The sequence below is a fragment of the Prionailurus bengalensis genome, chromosome B4, assembly GCF_016509475.1.
Source record: "Prionailurus bengalensis isolate Pbe53 chromosome B4, Fcat_Pben_1.1_paternal_pri, whole genome shotgun sequence".
NCBI lineage: Eukaryota > Metazoa > Chordata > Mammalia > Carnivora > Felidae > Prionailurus > Prionailurus bengalensis.
In genome coordinates this window covers 123,698,205-123,714,470 of record NC_057358.1, presented here as the reverse complement: position 1 = coordinate 123,714,470, position 16,266 = coordinate 123,698,205, and the positions used below count along the sequence as shown (strand labels likewise).

The following is a 16,266-nucleotide window of genomic DNA, read 5'->3' as shown; positions in this document are numbered from 1 at the left end:
AGCACTATCAAAAATAGCCAAAGTATGGAAAGAGCCCAAATGTCTATCAATGGATGAATGGATAAAAAACATGTGGTATATATATACAATGGAGTTACAATGGAGTATTACTCGGCAATCAAAAAGAATGAAATCTTGCCATTTGCAACTATGTGGATAGAACTGGAGGGTATTATGCTAAGTGAAATTAGTCCGAGAAAGACAAAAATTATATGACTTCACTCATTTGAGGACTTTAAGAGACAAAACAGTGAACATAAGGGAAGGGAAACAAAAATAATATAAAAACAGGGAGGGGAACAAAACATAAGAGACTAATAAATATGGAGAACAAACTGAGGGTTACTGGAGGGGTTGTGGGAGGGGAGATGTGCTAAATGGGTAAGGGGCACTAAGGAATCTACTCCTGAAATCATTGTTTCACTATATGCTAACTACTTTGGATGTAAATTTAAAAAAATTTTTAAAAATAAAAAAAAGAAAATAAAAGAGAACACAGGGCGCCTGCGTGGCTCAGTCAGTTAAGTGTCTGACTCTTGCTTTCAGCTCAGGTCATGATCTCCAGGGTTTGAGTTCAAGCCTCGCGTTGGGCTCTATGCTGGCAGCATGGAGCCTGCTTGGGATTCTCTGTCTCCTTCCCTCTCTGCCCCTCCCCACTCGCACTGTCTCTGTCTCTCTCAAAATAAATAAATAAACTTCAAAAAAAAAGGAAAAAAAGAAAACAATCCATTAGCTCATCATGTGCCCTAATGCTAGGTTTAGAAAATGTAGTCAATGTTCCCGTAAATAAACAATGAAACCTGACTTCTATTTAGTCCTTAGAGATGTCCTTTTCTATGATTAGACTCACCAGAAAGAAAAACAGGGGAAGACAGTAGAATTGGAAAGGGCTACTCTTGAACACGTGGTTAAAGTCCTTCAGTTTTCTACCTTTGATCTCTGAACCTTTTCATCTGAATACTTCAGTATAGTTCTGGAACAAGGATGTTCAGGAAGCGTTTCTTCAGGGCCACATCACCATTTGGCAGACTGTTACTGAACACCTTCATGGGCCAGATGTCGGTCTTAAAAAGACCAACTTGACTTGGTTTTGTCTCCTTTCTGTGCTGTTCTTTTCATTATTATTGTTAGCAGTCTAAGCCTTGGATGACATGCCAAGGTTTACAATTACATCACATGTAGTGCCCTTGGCATTTCACCCCACGAAGTGTTAACGATAGCCATTTTACCTAAGAGGATGTGGAAGCAAGGTAGGGCCTCTGTTAGGACCGTTAATGAGGTCACACGGCTATCAGACTTGGAGATGGCAATTCCCACTGAGCTCTGACTTTAAAGGCTCAGAATTGTGCTTCTCTATGTGGACGGCTTAAAATTATTTTCCGTGGTTTAAATGTGTTTACAAATCATTCATTTAATTAAGTAATCAAGATTCAGTGAATGCCTACAATTATTTTCAAAGCTGTTAATGTTTTCTCTTTGTGTTTTCACAAGAAGGTGAAATGAGATTTAGCCTGAACAGAAAAGGGGCCTTCATTCCTGTTGCTATGGGCAGGAAGGGGCTGGTGAGGCCAGCTTCAGTGCTTTAGACTTATTTCTAAAGAGGTGTCTCAACACATACTTCTCATTGAGATGAGCAGCTCACTTTATTCAGGTCCCATTGGGTGTCTGCCTGTGGGTGAAGGCATCTACTGGTTGAGTATTAATTTGCTGTCTCCTTGGAATCTTCCTGATCTTCAACATCACATATTCTGTAGAGGAGGGAAGGCTTTCTCTTAGCAGGTATATCATCCTGGCCCAGCCCTGTCTCCAGTGGCTTGTGATCCATGGGCTAAAGGCCAAGGTGAATCCTTACAGTTATGGACTGAATGTCTGTGCCAGCCCAAATTCATATGCTAAAGTCCTAAACTCCAACAGGATAGCACTTGGAGGTGGGGCTTTGGGGAGGTCATTAGGTTTACATGAGATCATGAGGGTGGGGACTCCATGAAGGGACTAGTGTCCTTTTAAGAAGGGAAAGAGGGACCAGAGCACTTTCTCTTTCTCTGCCTCGTGGGGACAGAAGAGCTTCACCCGGAACCAAATCTGTAGCATCTTGTTTTTTTAATTTCCTTTTTAATTTTAATTTTTTTATTTGAGAGAGAGAGAAAGTGCAAGAGGGGAAGAGGGACAGAGGAAGAGGGAGAGAGAGAAAAAGAGAGAGAGAGAATCTTAAGCAGGCTCCATGATCAGCACAGAGCCCAATACAGGACTTGATCCCATGACCCTGAAATCAAGAGTTGGACGCTCAACCAACTGAGACACCTAGGCACCCTGTAACCTCTTGATCTTGGACTTCCCAGCCCCCAGAACAGTGGGATATAAATGTCTGTTGTAATGGTATTCTTTTATAGCAGCCCACGCAGACTGATGTTTACCTCCCCCACATTTCTTTTTGTTTTTGAAAATTTTTAAGTTTATTTGTTTATTTTGAGACAGAGAGAGACAGAGAGAACACACACAGGGGAGGGGCAGAGAGGGAGGGAGAGAGAGAATCCCAAGCGGGCTCTGGGATGTGGGGCTTGAACTCACAAATCTCGAGATCATGACCTGAGCTGAAACCGAGAGTCCGACGCTTAACGACGGAGCCACCCAGGCTCCTCTCCCCACATTTCCGAAGAGCAGGCCTTTGGTTTGGCCTGAGGTATCAGAGTGGCCCATAGAGTCCACAGAAGGGCAGACAATGGTGGGAAGAAAAATAATAGACCTAAGGGCCACAAGCTACATAAAAACTGGGATACACAGGAACATCTTCAACCAGGCTGCCAGCACTGTGAGTTATCAGCCTGACAACAGACGGACAGAATTCGTTGAGCATTTACTGTCACTAAGTACCTTACATGCACAGTCTCATTCTCACAACAATTGAGGAAGGCACGGATGCTGTTGACATCATTATCATCATCATTATCTTCAGGTGATAGATAAGAAAACTGAGGCCCAGAGAGGTAGGTAACTTGCCCCAAATCACATGATTGGTAAGCGCTGGAATGGGCATTGCAGTCAGGCCTGACTCAAGCTTTCGAGTCCTGAACCACAAAGCCAGAGCGTACAAGATCAGTACCTTAGAATAAAAAATCTAACCAAGACACATCCGCTGGAATAAAGAGGCCAGCCAGTGATCTGAGAGCCACAAAAGACAGACATGGTAACTAGCATATTCTGAATACCTGCCATCTTTCAGGCACATCCTAAGTCCTATGTATGTATGAGCTCACCTAATCCTCAGCACGACTTTGGAGGTAGCTGTATTGGCATCATTATTTCCATTTTGTAGATGAGAAAACTAAGGCCGAAGGAAGGGTTTATCAGATAAAATGTAGGATGCCAGTTAAATTTGAATTGCAGATAAAACAATGAATAATTTTTTAGAATAAGTATGTCCCAAACACTATGCATGTACGTTATTTCTCTGTAATTATTTTAACTGGGTGTCCTCCATTGTCGTTTACTGAATCTGATAGCCCTACAGAGAGAGTAAGGAACTTGCAAGGTCCCAGAACAAGAGTATGGGGCATGCTGGGACCAGAGGCCGATCCGACTTTGGGGTCTGTGAGCCATCTTACTGTAAAACCACATGTCCTCTCAGTTAAAGGTTAGAACGAGAGGGAGCCCAGGGGTCATGGCATCGACTCCAGGCAGCGACAGGCATCTGGCTAATGGTGGGAGCAAGTGTTCTAGGAGAAGGCTAGAGAGAGGCAGGCAGCTTTCCCAGTAGTTGACTAGGCAAAACCAGCAGTCATTTGGGGAAACGGGAGAGTAGCGGGTTAGAGCTGGGTCTCTCCCATGAGACATGCCCTTTGCACTTACCAGCTGGCTGCCTTCGGGCAAACTGCAAAGCTCCTCCCAATCCCCAGGTCCTCTGTGGGGCTCTCAGGTATGACTGATTCTCCTCGTCTGCTTTTGTGTCTCTTTCTTATATTAACCTGTGAGCTCCTTGGGGGTAGGGACTAGACCTATCTATTATATATGCGATTATGTGCAGCATATAGTCGGTGCTCAATAAATGTTTGATTTTTATGAGTTGGCCAACCCTGGAGGGAACTTTGGGAAAAAGATAGCCGGAGGGTGGGAGTGCAAAGGGTCTGCACTTTATATCCTAAACTGAACGGTTTAAGTTCAAAATTTATGAAATGACTTGTTCAGTTTTTAAATAAAAATGTTAAGGCCAAAGTGTCAACTTTATTCTTGTTTCTCAAATCATGTTCAACCATCTCAGGTCCCCATTATGAATAAAGATGATAACATTGATGTTCTCAGCAACCGTACTTGAAAAGATATTACAGAATGTGCTATAAGAGCACATTGTTGATGCACTGTGAGGCTCAAATAGCTGATAAAACTCTTTTAGGTCATTATCACATTTCCTGTTGGTTACTAGATACTCTGGTGGTCTCTTGTGTTGGGACTTTCCTCACGCAGGAGGCTCACCTGTTATAAGCTGTCAGCAAATCATCAGCAGTTCTGTTTCTTTAAAGGAAGATAATAAACTTCCTGGGCAGCAAGATCTTGGCCTCCCTGTAATTTTCTCTCCCAATGAACACCAGAAATGCCTACTTCGTCACGTGACCACCTTTGTTTAAAAGCTTGGCTCACAGTGTTCAGGCAGAGAATATGCACCACTTATAGCTCCGGCTGAAATTGTCTCCCTGGGAAACTGATGTGAAATAGGTTCCTCGTGTGAACGCAGCTTTATTTCTCACTCAAAGCCGAAAGGAATGTGCCTAGAAGACTGGTTTCAAATCTGTAGAAGTCCGTTATTTACAACCTGTGCAGTGAATGGCAAGAAACATAGAACAGGAAAGAAAGAGATCTGGAAACACAAATAATACAGCAGAAGAAAAAAATGCATGTGCAGAATTTGATGACGCTGACCTCAAAAAGAAGAATCAAGACCATTTCCCTTTGAAGTAATCAGGTTGTTTTGGCCACAGTCCAATTTCTGTGTAACCCTTTTGCCTGCATTCTTTTTCCATTACTTTGAGTTGTTGCCCAAATCAGTTAATGTTCACGGTGGAATAAAAAGAACTGGGATGTTCCAATAAAAAAAAAAATCTATTTCCTCTCAAGTAGGATATTGGCTGTTGAAATGTGATTGTTTCAACGTTAAAAATATGTTTTTGTGCTATAGAATAAAGACTTCTATGTGCTGATCTGATAGAGCAGTACAAGTTTTAATGAGGGAGAAGCAAGTTAAATCTGGGTAGAAACAACTTCCTTATGTCAGGATGACATATCTTTTTCTTCCCCCCCAAGTGAGAATTCATGCCTTATTCTTAATTTCAGCAGACGATGAGTAATTTTTTTCTCATTGTGCTTTTTTTGTGTTTTCTGATTTTTCAGAATTGAAACAAGTGTTATTTTCTAGTTGGAATAAGGCACTCTTAAAACAGTTTTAGAAGTAACCCAGAGGTATCCAGAGTGAATGTATTTGTTGATGCTTTGAAAAGGAACTGGATGCCATGATTGCCTTGGAAAGAAGGCCATTCCAGGGCTTGGGCTTCCTCAAAAAGATGTATGGGCACACGTCAGCAGCTCTGAAATGGCCTTATCCTTGCGGAAATGTCGAGCGATAGGCAAGATCTCACTTGTCATCACCACAGAATGTGAGAGGTGAAATATACAGCCAAGTAGAGCATTTATCTCTTTCCTGAACTAAAGGAAGGAAGCCTTTGGAGACATTTGGTATGTTTGGAAGATGCAGATAAAGGGAAGTGTCCTTTTGCTCCAACAAGAGGATAGAAGAATGACCATCTGTCCGGTCCCTGCTTTTCAATACTTTGCTTCTCGGGCCTCAAGACGCAGCAGAAGGAAATGTGTGACCCCTCGAGGAACCGTGCACACTCAGTGGCAGGCAGGAGCCTTGCCCCATTTGTGCCTGGCACATTGTGATGGCATGAAGCCCACTGAAGATTTTGGATCCCGTTTGCCTGCTCATGTTTAGGAGTTACCTGCTGTTTAAGAAGGGCTCAGAGAAAGAATGCCACTTTATTTGGCTTTCATTTCATTAACAGTCTGTTTTAACTGTTACTCATTCATTTATTTATAAAACATTATTAAAGTGCCTTCTTTGTGTCCCTCTGTCAAGCACTCTCATCTACATTAATATTTCAATATTACTACAGGTTTGTAGAGTAGGACTTTGTACCCCCATTTGGCATGGCAGCAATTAACTCGCCTGGTGACAGAACTGGATTCAAGCCAAAACGTGGGAGCAGGATTAGTGTCTTTTTGTCCCCCTGGCTGTGGGGGACATTCTTTCTGTTCTGTTCTGTTGCACATTGCCATTTCTTCTGTTGCACATGCTGACTTTGGTTGCCGTATCCTGGGCAAAGCCTTGTCTACAGGGCGTCTGGTCAATAACAGCATCAGATTAGTTTTTGTGGGTTAGAAAGAGAAAAACCAACCTAAAAGTTTTTGTATCATATCAGGATGTCTCTAAGAACTGGATGTGAGCATGATCACATCTGGAGCTAAAAAAGGTCTTGAAATCTGGAAGGGTGGGTTAATCACTTGATTCTGTTGTAACACACGATCACGCAGTGCCCCCATGCTGGTGCGAACTCGACAGAACAGTCAATAGAGAGAAGGCCAGGATTTCCTGAACCCCAACCTTGACCTTTCCAGGATAAGGAGCATAACCCAGTCATTGACTGGAAGGGCTAAAGGGACCTACCAATCAAGAGGGAAGTTAGAAACACATTTGGAGGATCTCCCTTTCCTTTCTTTCTTTTTTAATAAGCTCTGTTCCAGCAATGGGACAGAGTAGAAAGACAGCAGGCTTTGGTGACAGGCAGCCCTGAACTTGAACTTGCTTTATCATTGATCAGGCCAAAAGAAATTGGTAAGATATCATCTTTAAATCTCTGATTCCTCACAAGCGAAATGGAGATAAAAATGTCTAACTCAAAGATGTGTTTTAAGAATTAAAGGAGGCAATACAGGATGAGTACCTCTCTGGTGCTTAATGTCAGAAATGTTGAACAAATGGAAGTTATTATTCATTTTATCATTAGTTTAAACAACAACAACAACAACAACAACAGTGTAAGGGGAACCTGGGTGGCTCAATCGGTTAAGTATCTGACTCTTGATTTCAGCTCAGGTCATGAGCTTATGGTTCGTGAGTTCCAGCCCCACATCAGGTTCCTCACACTGACAGTGCAGAGCCTGCTTAGGATTCTCTCTCTCTCCCTCTTTCTCTGCTCCCCCACTCCCGCCCTGCTCGCTTGCTCTCTCTCAAGATAACTAAATGAACTTAAAAAAAAAAAGCAGTGTCAACATCAGGCAAGAAGGGCTCGACTGTTTAGAAGCCACATGGGGAAAAAAAAGACCAGGGAAATGAGCTAAACCGTTTAGGGTTTCCTATATGTGACAGAAAGAAGTTTCTATTTTGCTATTTTGTTCTTTCTCTATACCTTTCTAAACTTTGCAAGCTGTGTGCAATTTGCTTGTATTATTTTAGTCAGAAAAAAAGAAAAGCAAAAGAGAACTAATCTCTCTCCTTAAATGGATTCTTTTTTTTTAAAGTTTATTTATTTTGAGAGAGAGAGAGAGAGAGAGAGAGAGAGAGAGAGAGAGAGAGAGAATGTGAGCAGGGAAAAGACAGAGAGAGAAAGAGAGCAAGAATCCCAAGCAGGCTCCATGCTGTCAGCAGAGAGCCCGATGCAGGGCTCAAACTCACAAACGATGAGATCATGACCTGAGCTGAAACCAAGAGTCAGACGCTTAACCAACTGAGCCTTCTTGGCGCCCCTCTCCTTAAGTGGATCCTTAAGGAGATGTTTCATTACGCTGAAAAATGGGGAAAAATGGTAAATGCATGAATTAAAATGCCTGATTTTTTACTATCCAAGGGAAAAAAAGAGATTTTTCATAATTTGCCTATCCTAGCAAGGACCTAGTTACTACTTGAGTGTTAACATCCTTAATCATGATAGAAGTTCAATTTTAGCTCACAAATGTTATGCTTGACCACAGGAGTCTAACTATACCATCGGCTCAGATTTGGCTAGTAGTTTTTCTTACAGTGGAACTGGTCCTTATAGAGTTTGATTCCATCTTAAGATTAAAGTTTTAGTAGATTTAACTATTATTTCTGTTGTCAAACAATAACTACGTTCTTTGAGATGCTATAATAAAATCTCACCTTAAAGAAAATTGTACTTGGGGTTATAGTAGCCCAGAATTCTTACATCCTCTCTATGATCAGTTATCTTTTTTATAAAAATGGATATCCTTTCAATTGTCCCTTTTTTCTGACTTGTAAGGGAATTCTCTTAAAGGGAGATCTCTAACTGGAGGAAAGCAGATTTCTTTGTAAAAGCTGACAGGGCAAGAAAGATTTTCTACATATAGACTGAGATGGAATTTTCTAAAAAAGGTGCTGACACTCTCCTTTTATCAGACTTCCTTCCTTTCAATTTTCTGTGAAATGGGACATTGAAAATCAAGTATCAAAGTCCAAGAAAAGTGCTGTGCCACTTACCCATGCAGTCTGGGCCCCAATGGCCTGGACAGCACTGAGGTTGGACATAGTCCTTCCTACAGATATGGCGGCATCCAGGGAGAGACAGCGAGTACTTCCTGATTTCAAAGGTGTACCTTAGAGAGGAAGGAGAAGACATACACCCATGATCAGAGCAATTCAGTTAACTCTGGGCAGTGGGATTTTCCTAGATTTTTAAAAAAAAATTTTTTTTTTCAACGTTTATTTATTTTTGGGACAGAGAGAGACAGAGCATGAACGGGGGAGGGGCAGAGAGAGAGGGAGACACAGAATCGGAAACGGGCTCCAGGCTCCGAGCCATCAGCCCAGAGCCTGACGCGGGGCTCGAACTCACGGACCGCGAGATCGTGACCTGGCTGAAGTCGGACGCTTAACCGACTGCGCCACCCAGGCGCCCCGTTCCTAGATTTTTATTTAGGTATTTCTTTACACTTGCCTATATGTTAAAAAACATAGATTGAACAGAATTTTGCTGTCTAGGGAGAATAAAACTTAATCATGATTTACCTTTAATTGTATAAAATGGATGACAATGAAAATAAAGGTGAAATATCAGAGCACAATGAAAATAAAGGTGAAATGATGTCAGAAGTGGGGCTGGTAGATAAAGGAAATAGTGTTAGGCTCTGGGTACATGCTACCGGTGGACGTCACACTTGTCGCAGCTAATACAAGAAGGAAAAGATCGTAGGTTCTGGGATGCACAGGATCTCTGGATCAAACTGCCTAGGATGAGAATGTCTTTTTCAGGGACTCTATATGTAAACATTTCTGTGAGAGGTGGTGTAATGTAGTGGGCAATATATGTCACAATATCCTCAAGGGAGATGTAATGATGAATTCCTTAGAACAGTTTTTATACCATCTGAGGTACAGATCTGGAATAGCAATTCTATGGAGGCTAAACACCATTGTCTATTTTGATGGAATCTCTGCATGGATGGCTTATTCCAGGATTTGACTTTAGTGTATCTAGAGACGATTCTCCAGGAATATCATTTCTTTCAACTGGGCTATTAAGAATAGTGTGCAGGTGAGTTTAAGGTTGTACTTCTAATCCAGTCCCTGAGCTACTGGCTTTATGGGCCGTCAAGATGGAGACAGAGTTGACAATTCCTCTGGAAGCTTGAGAATACTGGCAGGGGCATCTCTTCGCAAAGATGGGAAGAGGAAGAGCCAAGGGCAGAACGAAACATCCCCTCAGGGGCCAATCTTGGGTTTATTTCAGCATAAATGAATGACGGATCAAAGTCTTCAATTCTGCAACAGAGAGCATGAGTATAATAATCTTATCCTGTGTGTGTGTGTGTGTGTGTGTGTGTGTGTGTATTGGAGGGGGGATGGTAGGGTGGGGAGGACATAACCAAGTGCCCACCTGGGCCATGAAAAAAAGTTGCCAGTACAAAGAGGTCTTCAATAAAGCCATTGTATAATTTTAACCTCGAATCCTAAATCTTTATATACTTCCTAAGAGAATCTGATCAAAATGGGTGACCATTTTGGTACCTGAATGGTCACCTGTTGCATATGCTTGCTAATTCTAGGTCAGTTAGTCTTGGGAAGCTTTTTTTTTTTTTTTAATTTTTACTTTGAGAGAGAGAGCGAGAGGGAGAGCAGGGGAGAGAGGTAGAGAGAGACAGAGAGAGAGAATCTAAGCAGGTGCCATGCTCAGTGTGGAGCCCAACCCAGGGCTCGAGCTCATGACTCTGTAATCATGACCTGAGCCGAATCAGGAGTTGGATGCTCAATCAACTGAGCCACCCAGGTGCCCCAGAAAGCTTTTATTAAAATTGATGATTTTGGTCATAGAATATATCGTGGTCATATTAAGCAAACATGAATTTAAAATAGTGTAACAGTGTTAAGTTTCCATTTTATACAAAATCAGAAATAGTACTGATCCTTCATCCCTGAATTAGGAATGAGCTCATTGAGAGATGTCTAATGTCTAAATCAGTAGACTTAGTACACTGAACATTGTGTTGACACTTGAGCTGTGTGGCTGCTTGCATTAGCCGGTAAGTGAAACTGCTCGTCTTCCTTTGCAAGGATTAGCCTTGAATTATGAGAGTTTTGAATCATTAGAGGATTTCAGCAATGCAATGCTCACAGAAAATGTATGAAGCTGTAACTCCTTTGTCTTCTCTCGTTAGGTTCTAATTAGTATCAGGATCCATAGCTGGCTAATAACATGACTGCCGGATCCATGGCTTTTCAGTCCATGTTCTGACTAGAAACTTTCCAAATGAAACAAAACCCAGATTTTAAAAATAAAGAAGGGCACGATGAGGGGAAAATGTTTGTGTGCAATGCAATATAGTCAATTTTGTATGGAAATGTGAATCAAAAATATATTTTTTAGATGCAAGGTTGTAAGTTGTGAGTTTGGATTGAATGTAATCCTAAAGTAAGGGAAAATCACGGAAATGTTTTGTAGTTTTTGAGATGGGAAGTTTCCATTTAGATTCACAATCTCTTAAATTTCAAGACTTGAGTACATTTATTTTCTCATGAGTACCTGCAATCTCGAACCCCTACGGAGCCATTGGTAACCTTTGTGTAACCATCTGGGCACTTAATTTCTAAGTTGAGCAAGCAGGATTGGCACTCAGTCCTAATTGTAAGCAGAGATGTCTTATCACACCTTTTTGCCTGTGAAGACATAAAAAAAAAATCAAGTCCCATTAGCAGAACCTTGGTTGGCCAATCTTCCCCATTGGCTTCATGTCCATGGAATGACAGGGATGGCAGCAGGTTGATTGGTAATGACTGGCTGGTTGCCTTCAACCTTATGTACAAAGAGTGTTGGGATCAACAAGCAATGTCTGCCATGGCTGTAGGTGATGAAGGAGGCTGCTTGTACCACCTGTTTGCTGTCCTTGATCTAAAGTGTGGAATCCAATAAAGCAAGGTAACTTCATTACATACACTTACCCAATTGGGAATCCTGAAATATAGAGTACACTTTCCAAATGGGAAAAATTTTAAAGTGGTTATTTAGGGTCAATTGGTCATAGATCAACAGGTCTCAAGAATATTCTTTCAGCATTGATTCTACAGCAATAGTCTAGTCTGGGTGCTAAATGTTACGAAGCATATAGTTCCTGCTCCAAAGATGTTTGCAACATTTTGATTAGAATTCAGCTAGAATATGGGCTCCAACAGGCAGTGATCTTTTTCTGTTTGGTCCTTGAATATTTCCCAAGCACATAGAACAGTGCCTGGTACATAGTAGTGCTTAGTAAAGTATCTGTTGATTGAGTGAGTTGTAGGAAATACAACAGACCCACTAAAAACAGTCACTTAGCAACATTAAGCAGTAGAGAATCAACTGCTAGTATGAATGATGCAGACCCACGTTGGCCCTGTCTTCAGGATCTCTCATTGTCCAAGATGTTGGTGGTGGTTCTCCCAAATAGATTTGGTCCCCTCTCTCTAATCTCCTTCATTTCCCATCAAGTTTAAGAAGAAGCAGTTTCATACAATGAAGAGAGACAAAATGTGGGAGTCAAAAAACCTAAGATTGGAATCAAGCTCTGTATCTTGCTAAGTGTACAGTCTTGAATGCATTCCTCACCCTTTGCCATCCTCTGTAAGGGGGAGGTGCAAATAATCACTCTCCAGGTTACGGAGACCTTTAAATGATATGTGCAAATTGCCTGGCCCAGTATCTGGAATATTTTAGGCAGTAAATGCTAGCTCCTGTAATGCTTCTCTGTCCCCACCTCTGTGTTTTGCTTATTGTCTCTTTTGATAGAAACGTGCTTCTTCCTCCTCTTGGCTCCCCAAACTTCATCTTTCAAGCCCCTGCTTAAGACACTATTTCCACAAAACCACACCCATCTCTCTTCCTTTTCTCAACTTCTTCTCTTCATGTGGTTGGCCAGTGGAACACATTTTGTTGTCTTTGTTTTCCATTTAAAAATCCCTGTGGGAGGGGACCCTGTCTCTTACTTCTTACTTACTCCCATCCACAAATAGCACACAGGCCAGCACTAGGTAGGGGTGGTGAGAATGTCATAACTACTTCTAAATTTACTGAAATATATAAAGGCTGCATAAGAAGAAGTCTTATTTTTACAGAGAAATTTATGGTTATGCATACTTCCAAGAGCATCATCTAATTTGATCTTGACTATGCTGAAGATAAACAGGGAGGTATCATCATCCCCATTCTAGGGGGAGAAAACTGAGGTGAGGGGAGGTTCTGTGACTTGCCAAGGCCACACTGTAACCTTTTGGTCTTTTGATTCCTTTTTTTTTTTAATTTAATTTTTTGTTTTTTAAAACTTACATCCAAATTAGTTAGCATATAGTGAAACAATGATTTCAGGAGTAGATTCCTTAGTGCCCCTTACCCATTTAGCCCATTCCCCCTCCCACACCCCCTCCAGTAACCCTCTGTTTGTTCTCCATATTTATGAGTCTCTTCTGTTTTGTCCCCCTCCTTGTTTTTATATTATTTTTGCTTCCCTTCCCTTATGTTCATCTGTTTTGTCTCTTAAAGTCCTCATATGAGTGAAGTCATATGATTTTTGTCTTTCTCTGACCAACTAATTTCACTTAGCATAATACCCTCCAGTTCTATCCACGTAGTTGCAAATGGCAAGATTTCATTCTTTTTGATTGACGAGTATTACTCCATTGTATATATGTACCACATGTTCTTTATCCATTCATCCATCTATGGACATTTGGGCTCTTTCCATACTTTGGCTGTTGTTGACAGTGCTGCTATGAACATGGGGGTGCATGTGTCCCTTTGAAACAGCACACCCGTATCCCGTGGATAAATGCCTAGTAGTACAATTGCTGGGTCGTAGAGTAGTTCTATTTTTAGTTTTTTGGGAAACCTCCATACTGTTTTCCAGAGTGGCTGCACCAGCTTGCATTCCTAGGTCTTTTGATTCCTTGATTAGCTTATTCCTCTTCCCTGCATGCTGTACAACGGCACATAGAAAAATAAAATCTGTTTTTATGGGCAGCTTTCATTTGATGATCATTATGAACCAAAATAGCCCTGGAATATTCTTTATGGAATAATAGTAAAAGCCACCCTTAGCTAGAGTTTGAATCAACTCCCTTTAATGGCCATGAAGCCTCTACATCTGTTAAAACCGGCTTTTCTTTATATTAGGTTTTCCCACTTAGATAAGCGGATGGAAGAACATTACTTTTTCTTTTCTTTTTCAAAAGGTCAGGTTTAATACTTGCTTTTCAAGAAATCTCTTGACTTTCAAGTTGTCCTTTTCAAATGGAATGGCTTATTTGGTCTCTTATACAGTCTCCTCTGAAAAGCAAACTCAGCTTTAAACCCTGGTCAAGGCCTGATTTCTGCACTTAAGCAAGCACTCCATGCTGCTGATGGTGATGATGACAATGAAGATGATGATTCTGGCTGTTTGTGGAGCACTGTCAGGGGAGGAACTGCAGTTCAGAGAGATGAATTAACCTGCTCAGGCTTGGACCACTAGTAGGCTGTGGAGCACAGTGACCGGTCCTCAGATATAGTTGATAAACAAACATATGAGAGCCACGGTTCAAACTCACCACTCTCAAACCTCTAAGCTGGAGCACGAAACCGTTATGCTAGCTTCCAGCATTTTCGTGAAAAGCATTATCAGAGGACATCCAACTGGCGTCGAGTCGGTAGGGATAAATATTTGCCTGGCTCAGATGCAGAATCATGTTTAAGTTTTATGATGAATAGAAATCATGCCTGGGGGAATGCATTTTAAATAAATCACTCAGATTGCCTTGTTCCTACCCCTCGTTTTGGCTGACCTAGCTGCACATCTGATACCCAACTTGCTCTATTAAGACAGCTCACATGAGGGGTGCCTGGGTGGCTCAGTCGGTTAAGCATCCGACTTCGGCCCAGGTCATGATCTCACGGTCTGTGGGTTCGAGCCCCGCGTCGGGCTCTGTGCTGACAGCTCAGAGCCTGGAGCCTGTTTCAGATTTTGTGTCTCCCTCTTTCTCTGACCCTCCCCTGTTCATGCTCTCTGTCTCTCTCTCTCTCTGTCTCAAAAATAAATAAATGTTGTTAAAAAAAAAAAAAAGACAGCTCACGTGAGCCTGCTTGAGATGTTGGTGTTCCAGTGGGTTTCACGAGAGATGCTGACCCTACCACCCTGGGTACTTCTTTTTCGTTTTCTTTCTTTCTTTCTTTCTCTCTTTCTTTCTCTTTCTTTCTTTCTTTCTTTCTTTCTTTCTTTCTTTCTTTCTTTCTTTCTAAATTTTTTTTAATGTTTATTTTTGAGAGAGAGAGAGAGCAAGAGCGTGAGCAGGGGCAGGGCAGAGAGACAGGGAATCACAGAATCCAAAGCAGGTTCCAGGCTCTTGAGCTGTCAGTACAGAGCCTGACACGGGGCTCGAATCCACAAACTGTGAGACCATGACCCGAGCCGAAGTTGGGAGCTTAACCGACTGAGCCACCCAGGCACCCCTCTTTTTCTTTTTTCATGTTTTATTTGTTTTTGAGAGAGAGACACAAAGTGTGAGCAGGGGAGAGGGAGACACAGAATCCGAAGCAGGCTCCAGGCTCTGAGCTGTCAGCATAGAGCTCGGTATGGAGCTCCAACCCACAAACTGTGACATCATGACCTGAGCCGAAGTTGGACACTTAACCAACTGAGCCACCCAGGCACCCCTTTGGGTACTTCTACTACAACTCTGTGGAAGCTAGAAGGGATGAGTTCCCGATGCATTCTGTAACACTGTTTCTCAACCAGACATCACCTACAATTCCCTAGAACATCTGTCTGCTCATCTGTCTTCAGCCGTGGTTATTTTCTATATTCAAAATGATGCAATGGGAGGAATTCACAGTGAATTATTAACACAAAAGAAACCCCCCTGCCCCAGGGGGATACCAACATCTGCAATGGAAAGAGGAACATTAGCATGAGCGTCAGAAATCCTAACAACGGGGTTTGGCGCGTAGGAATAGAACCAACTGGGTGAGCTCACCTTTGGAAAGATGGTTCACGACCATTAGGATCCTATTCTCTGCAGCCTTTCTCTTTATTTTATGAAGTCCAGAGAGTACCCTTTACCCATCACAACAGAGGAAAGCAAAAAGGTTTTTAACATACCGTGAACATAACAACAACAACAACAAAAATGCGAGTCTCATCTTACCTGCTCTGTAGTTTCAGGCGGGGAGCAGAAATTTTGTACCACCAATCCAAGAAGAAAAAGCATGAACTTTTGTAGCATAGTGAGAAAATATTTGCTCCTTCTGGCTCCAGGCACCTGTCGGAACTATTCAGCTATTCTAACCTAGTCTGATGAACTCCTAGTGAATTCTCTTTCATTTCAGTGTTTGCGTTCAAATCCTTCCCCCTCTTTTTCCTGGATTGAAGCAGATGATATGTGAGAACTGCCCCGAGACAGGAAAAATGGCCAATTCAGGGGTCGTGGTGAAATTGGCCACCCTCGACTCTATATATGTCTTGGTTGAATGACAGGATATCCTGAAGGGGCTGAGGCGGAGACATGCTCTGGAATTTTTGTGCCTCGTGCAACTCCCAAGAACGAGCTCCCACCTCCCAGGGCTCTGCCCATCCCGCTTCTGGTCCTGCCTGCTCCTGGACCCACAACCCCACGGACACGTATCCAGCCACACCATGGAAAACTGCAGGCCCCTCTCTCCGAATGCAAAGTCCCAATCTTGGTGCCAGGCAGTATTTGTGGGAGTCCCCATAAACAGGAACGAT

The 16,266-nt window shown here is 42.1% G+C and overlaps 1 protein-coding gene across 1 annotated transcript in view; it reads right to left on the bottom strand.

Annotated features, from left to right (window-relative positions):
* Positions 1-15,956, bottom strand: part of STAB2 (stabilin 2) — a 165,803-nt gene extending 149,847 nt beyond the window's left edge. The window contains exons 1-3 of the mRNA XM_043562355.1: positions 15,689-15,956; positions 11,064-11,197; positions 8,525-8,640 (exon numbers count right to left, since the gene is read on the bottom strand). Coding sequence (XP_043418290.1) covers positions 8,525-8,640; positions 11,064-11,197; positions 15,689-15,766 — 328 coding nt within the window. The 5' untranslated portion in view covers positions 15,767-15,956. The remainder of the gene's footprint in view (positions 1-8,524; positions 8,641-11,063; positions 11,198-15,688) is intronic.
* Positions 15,957-16,266: the final 310 nt, after the last annotated feature.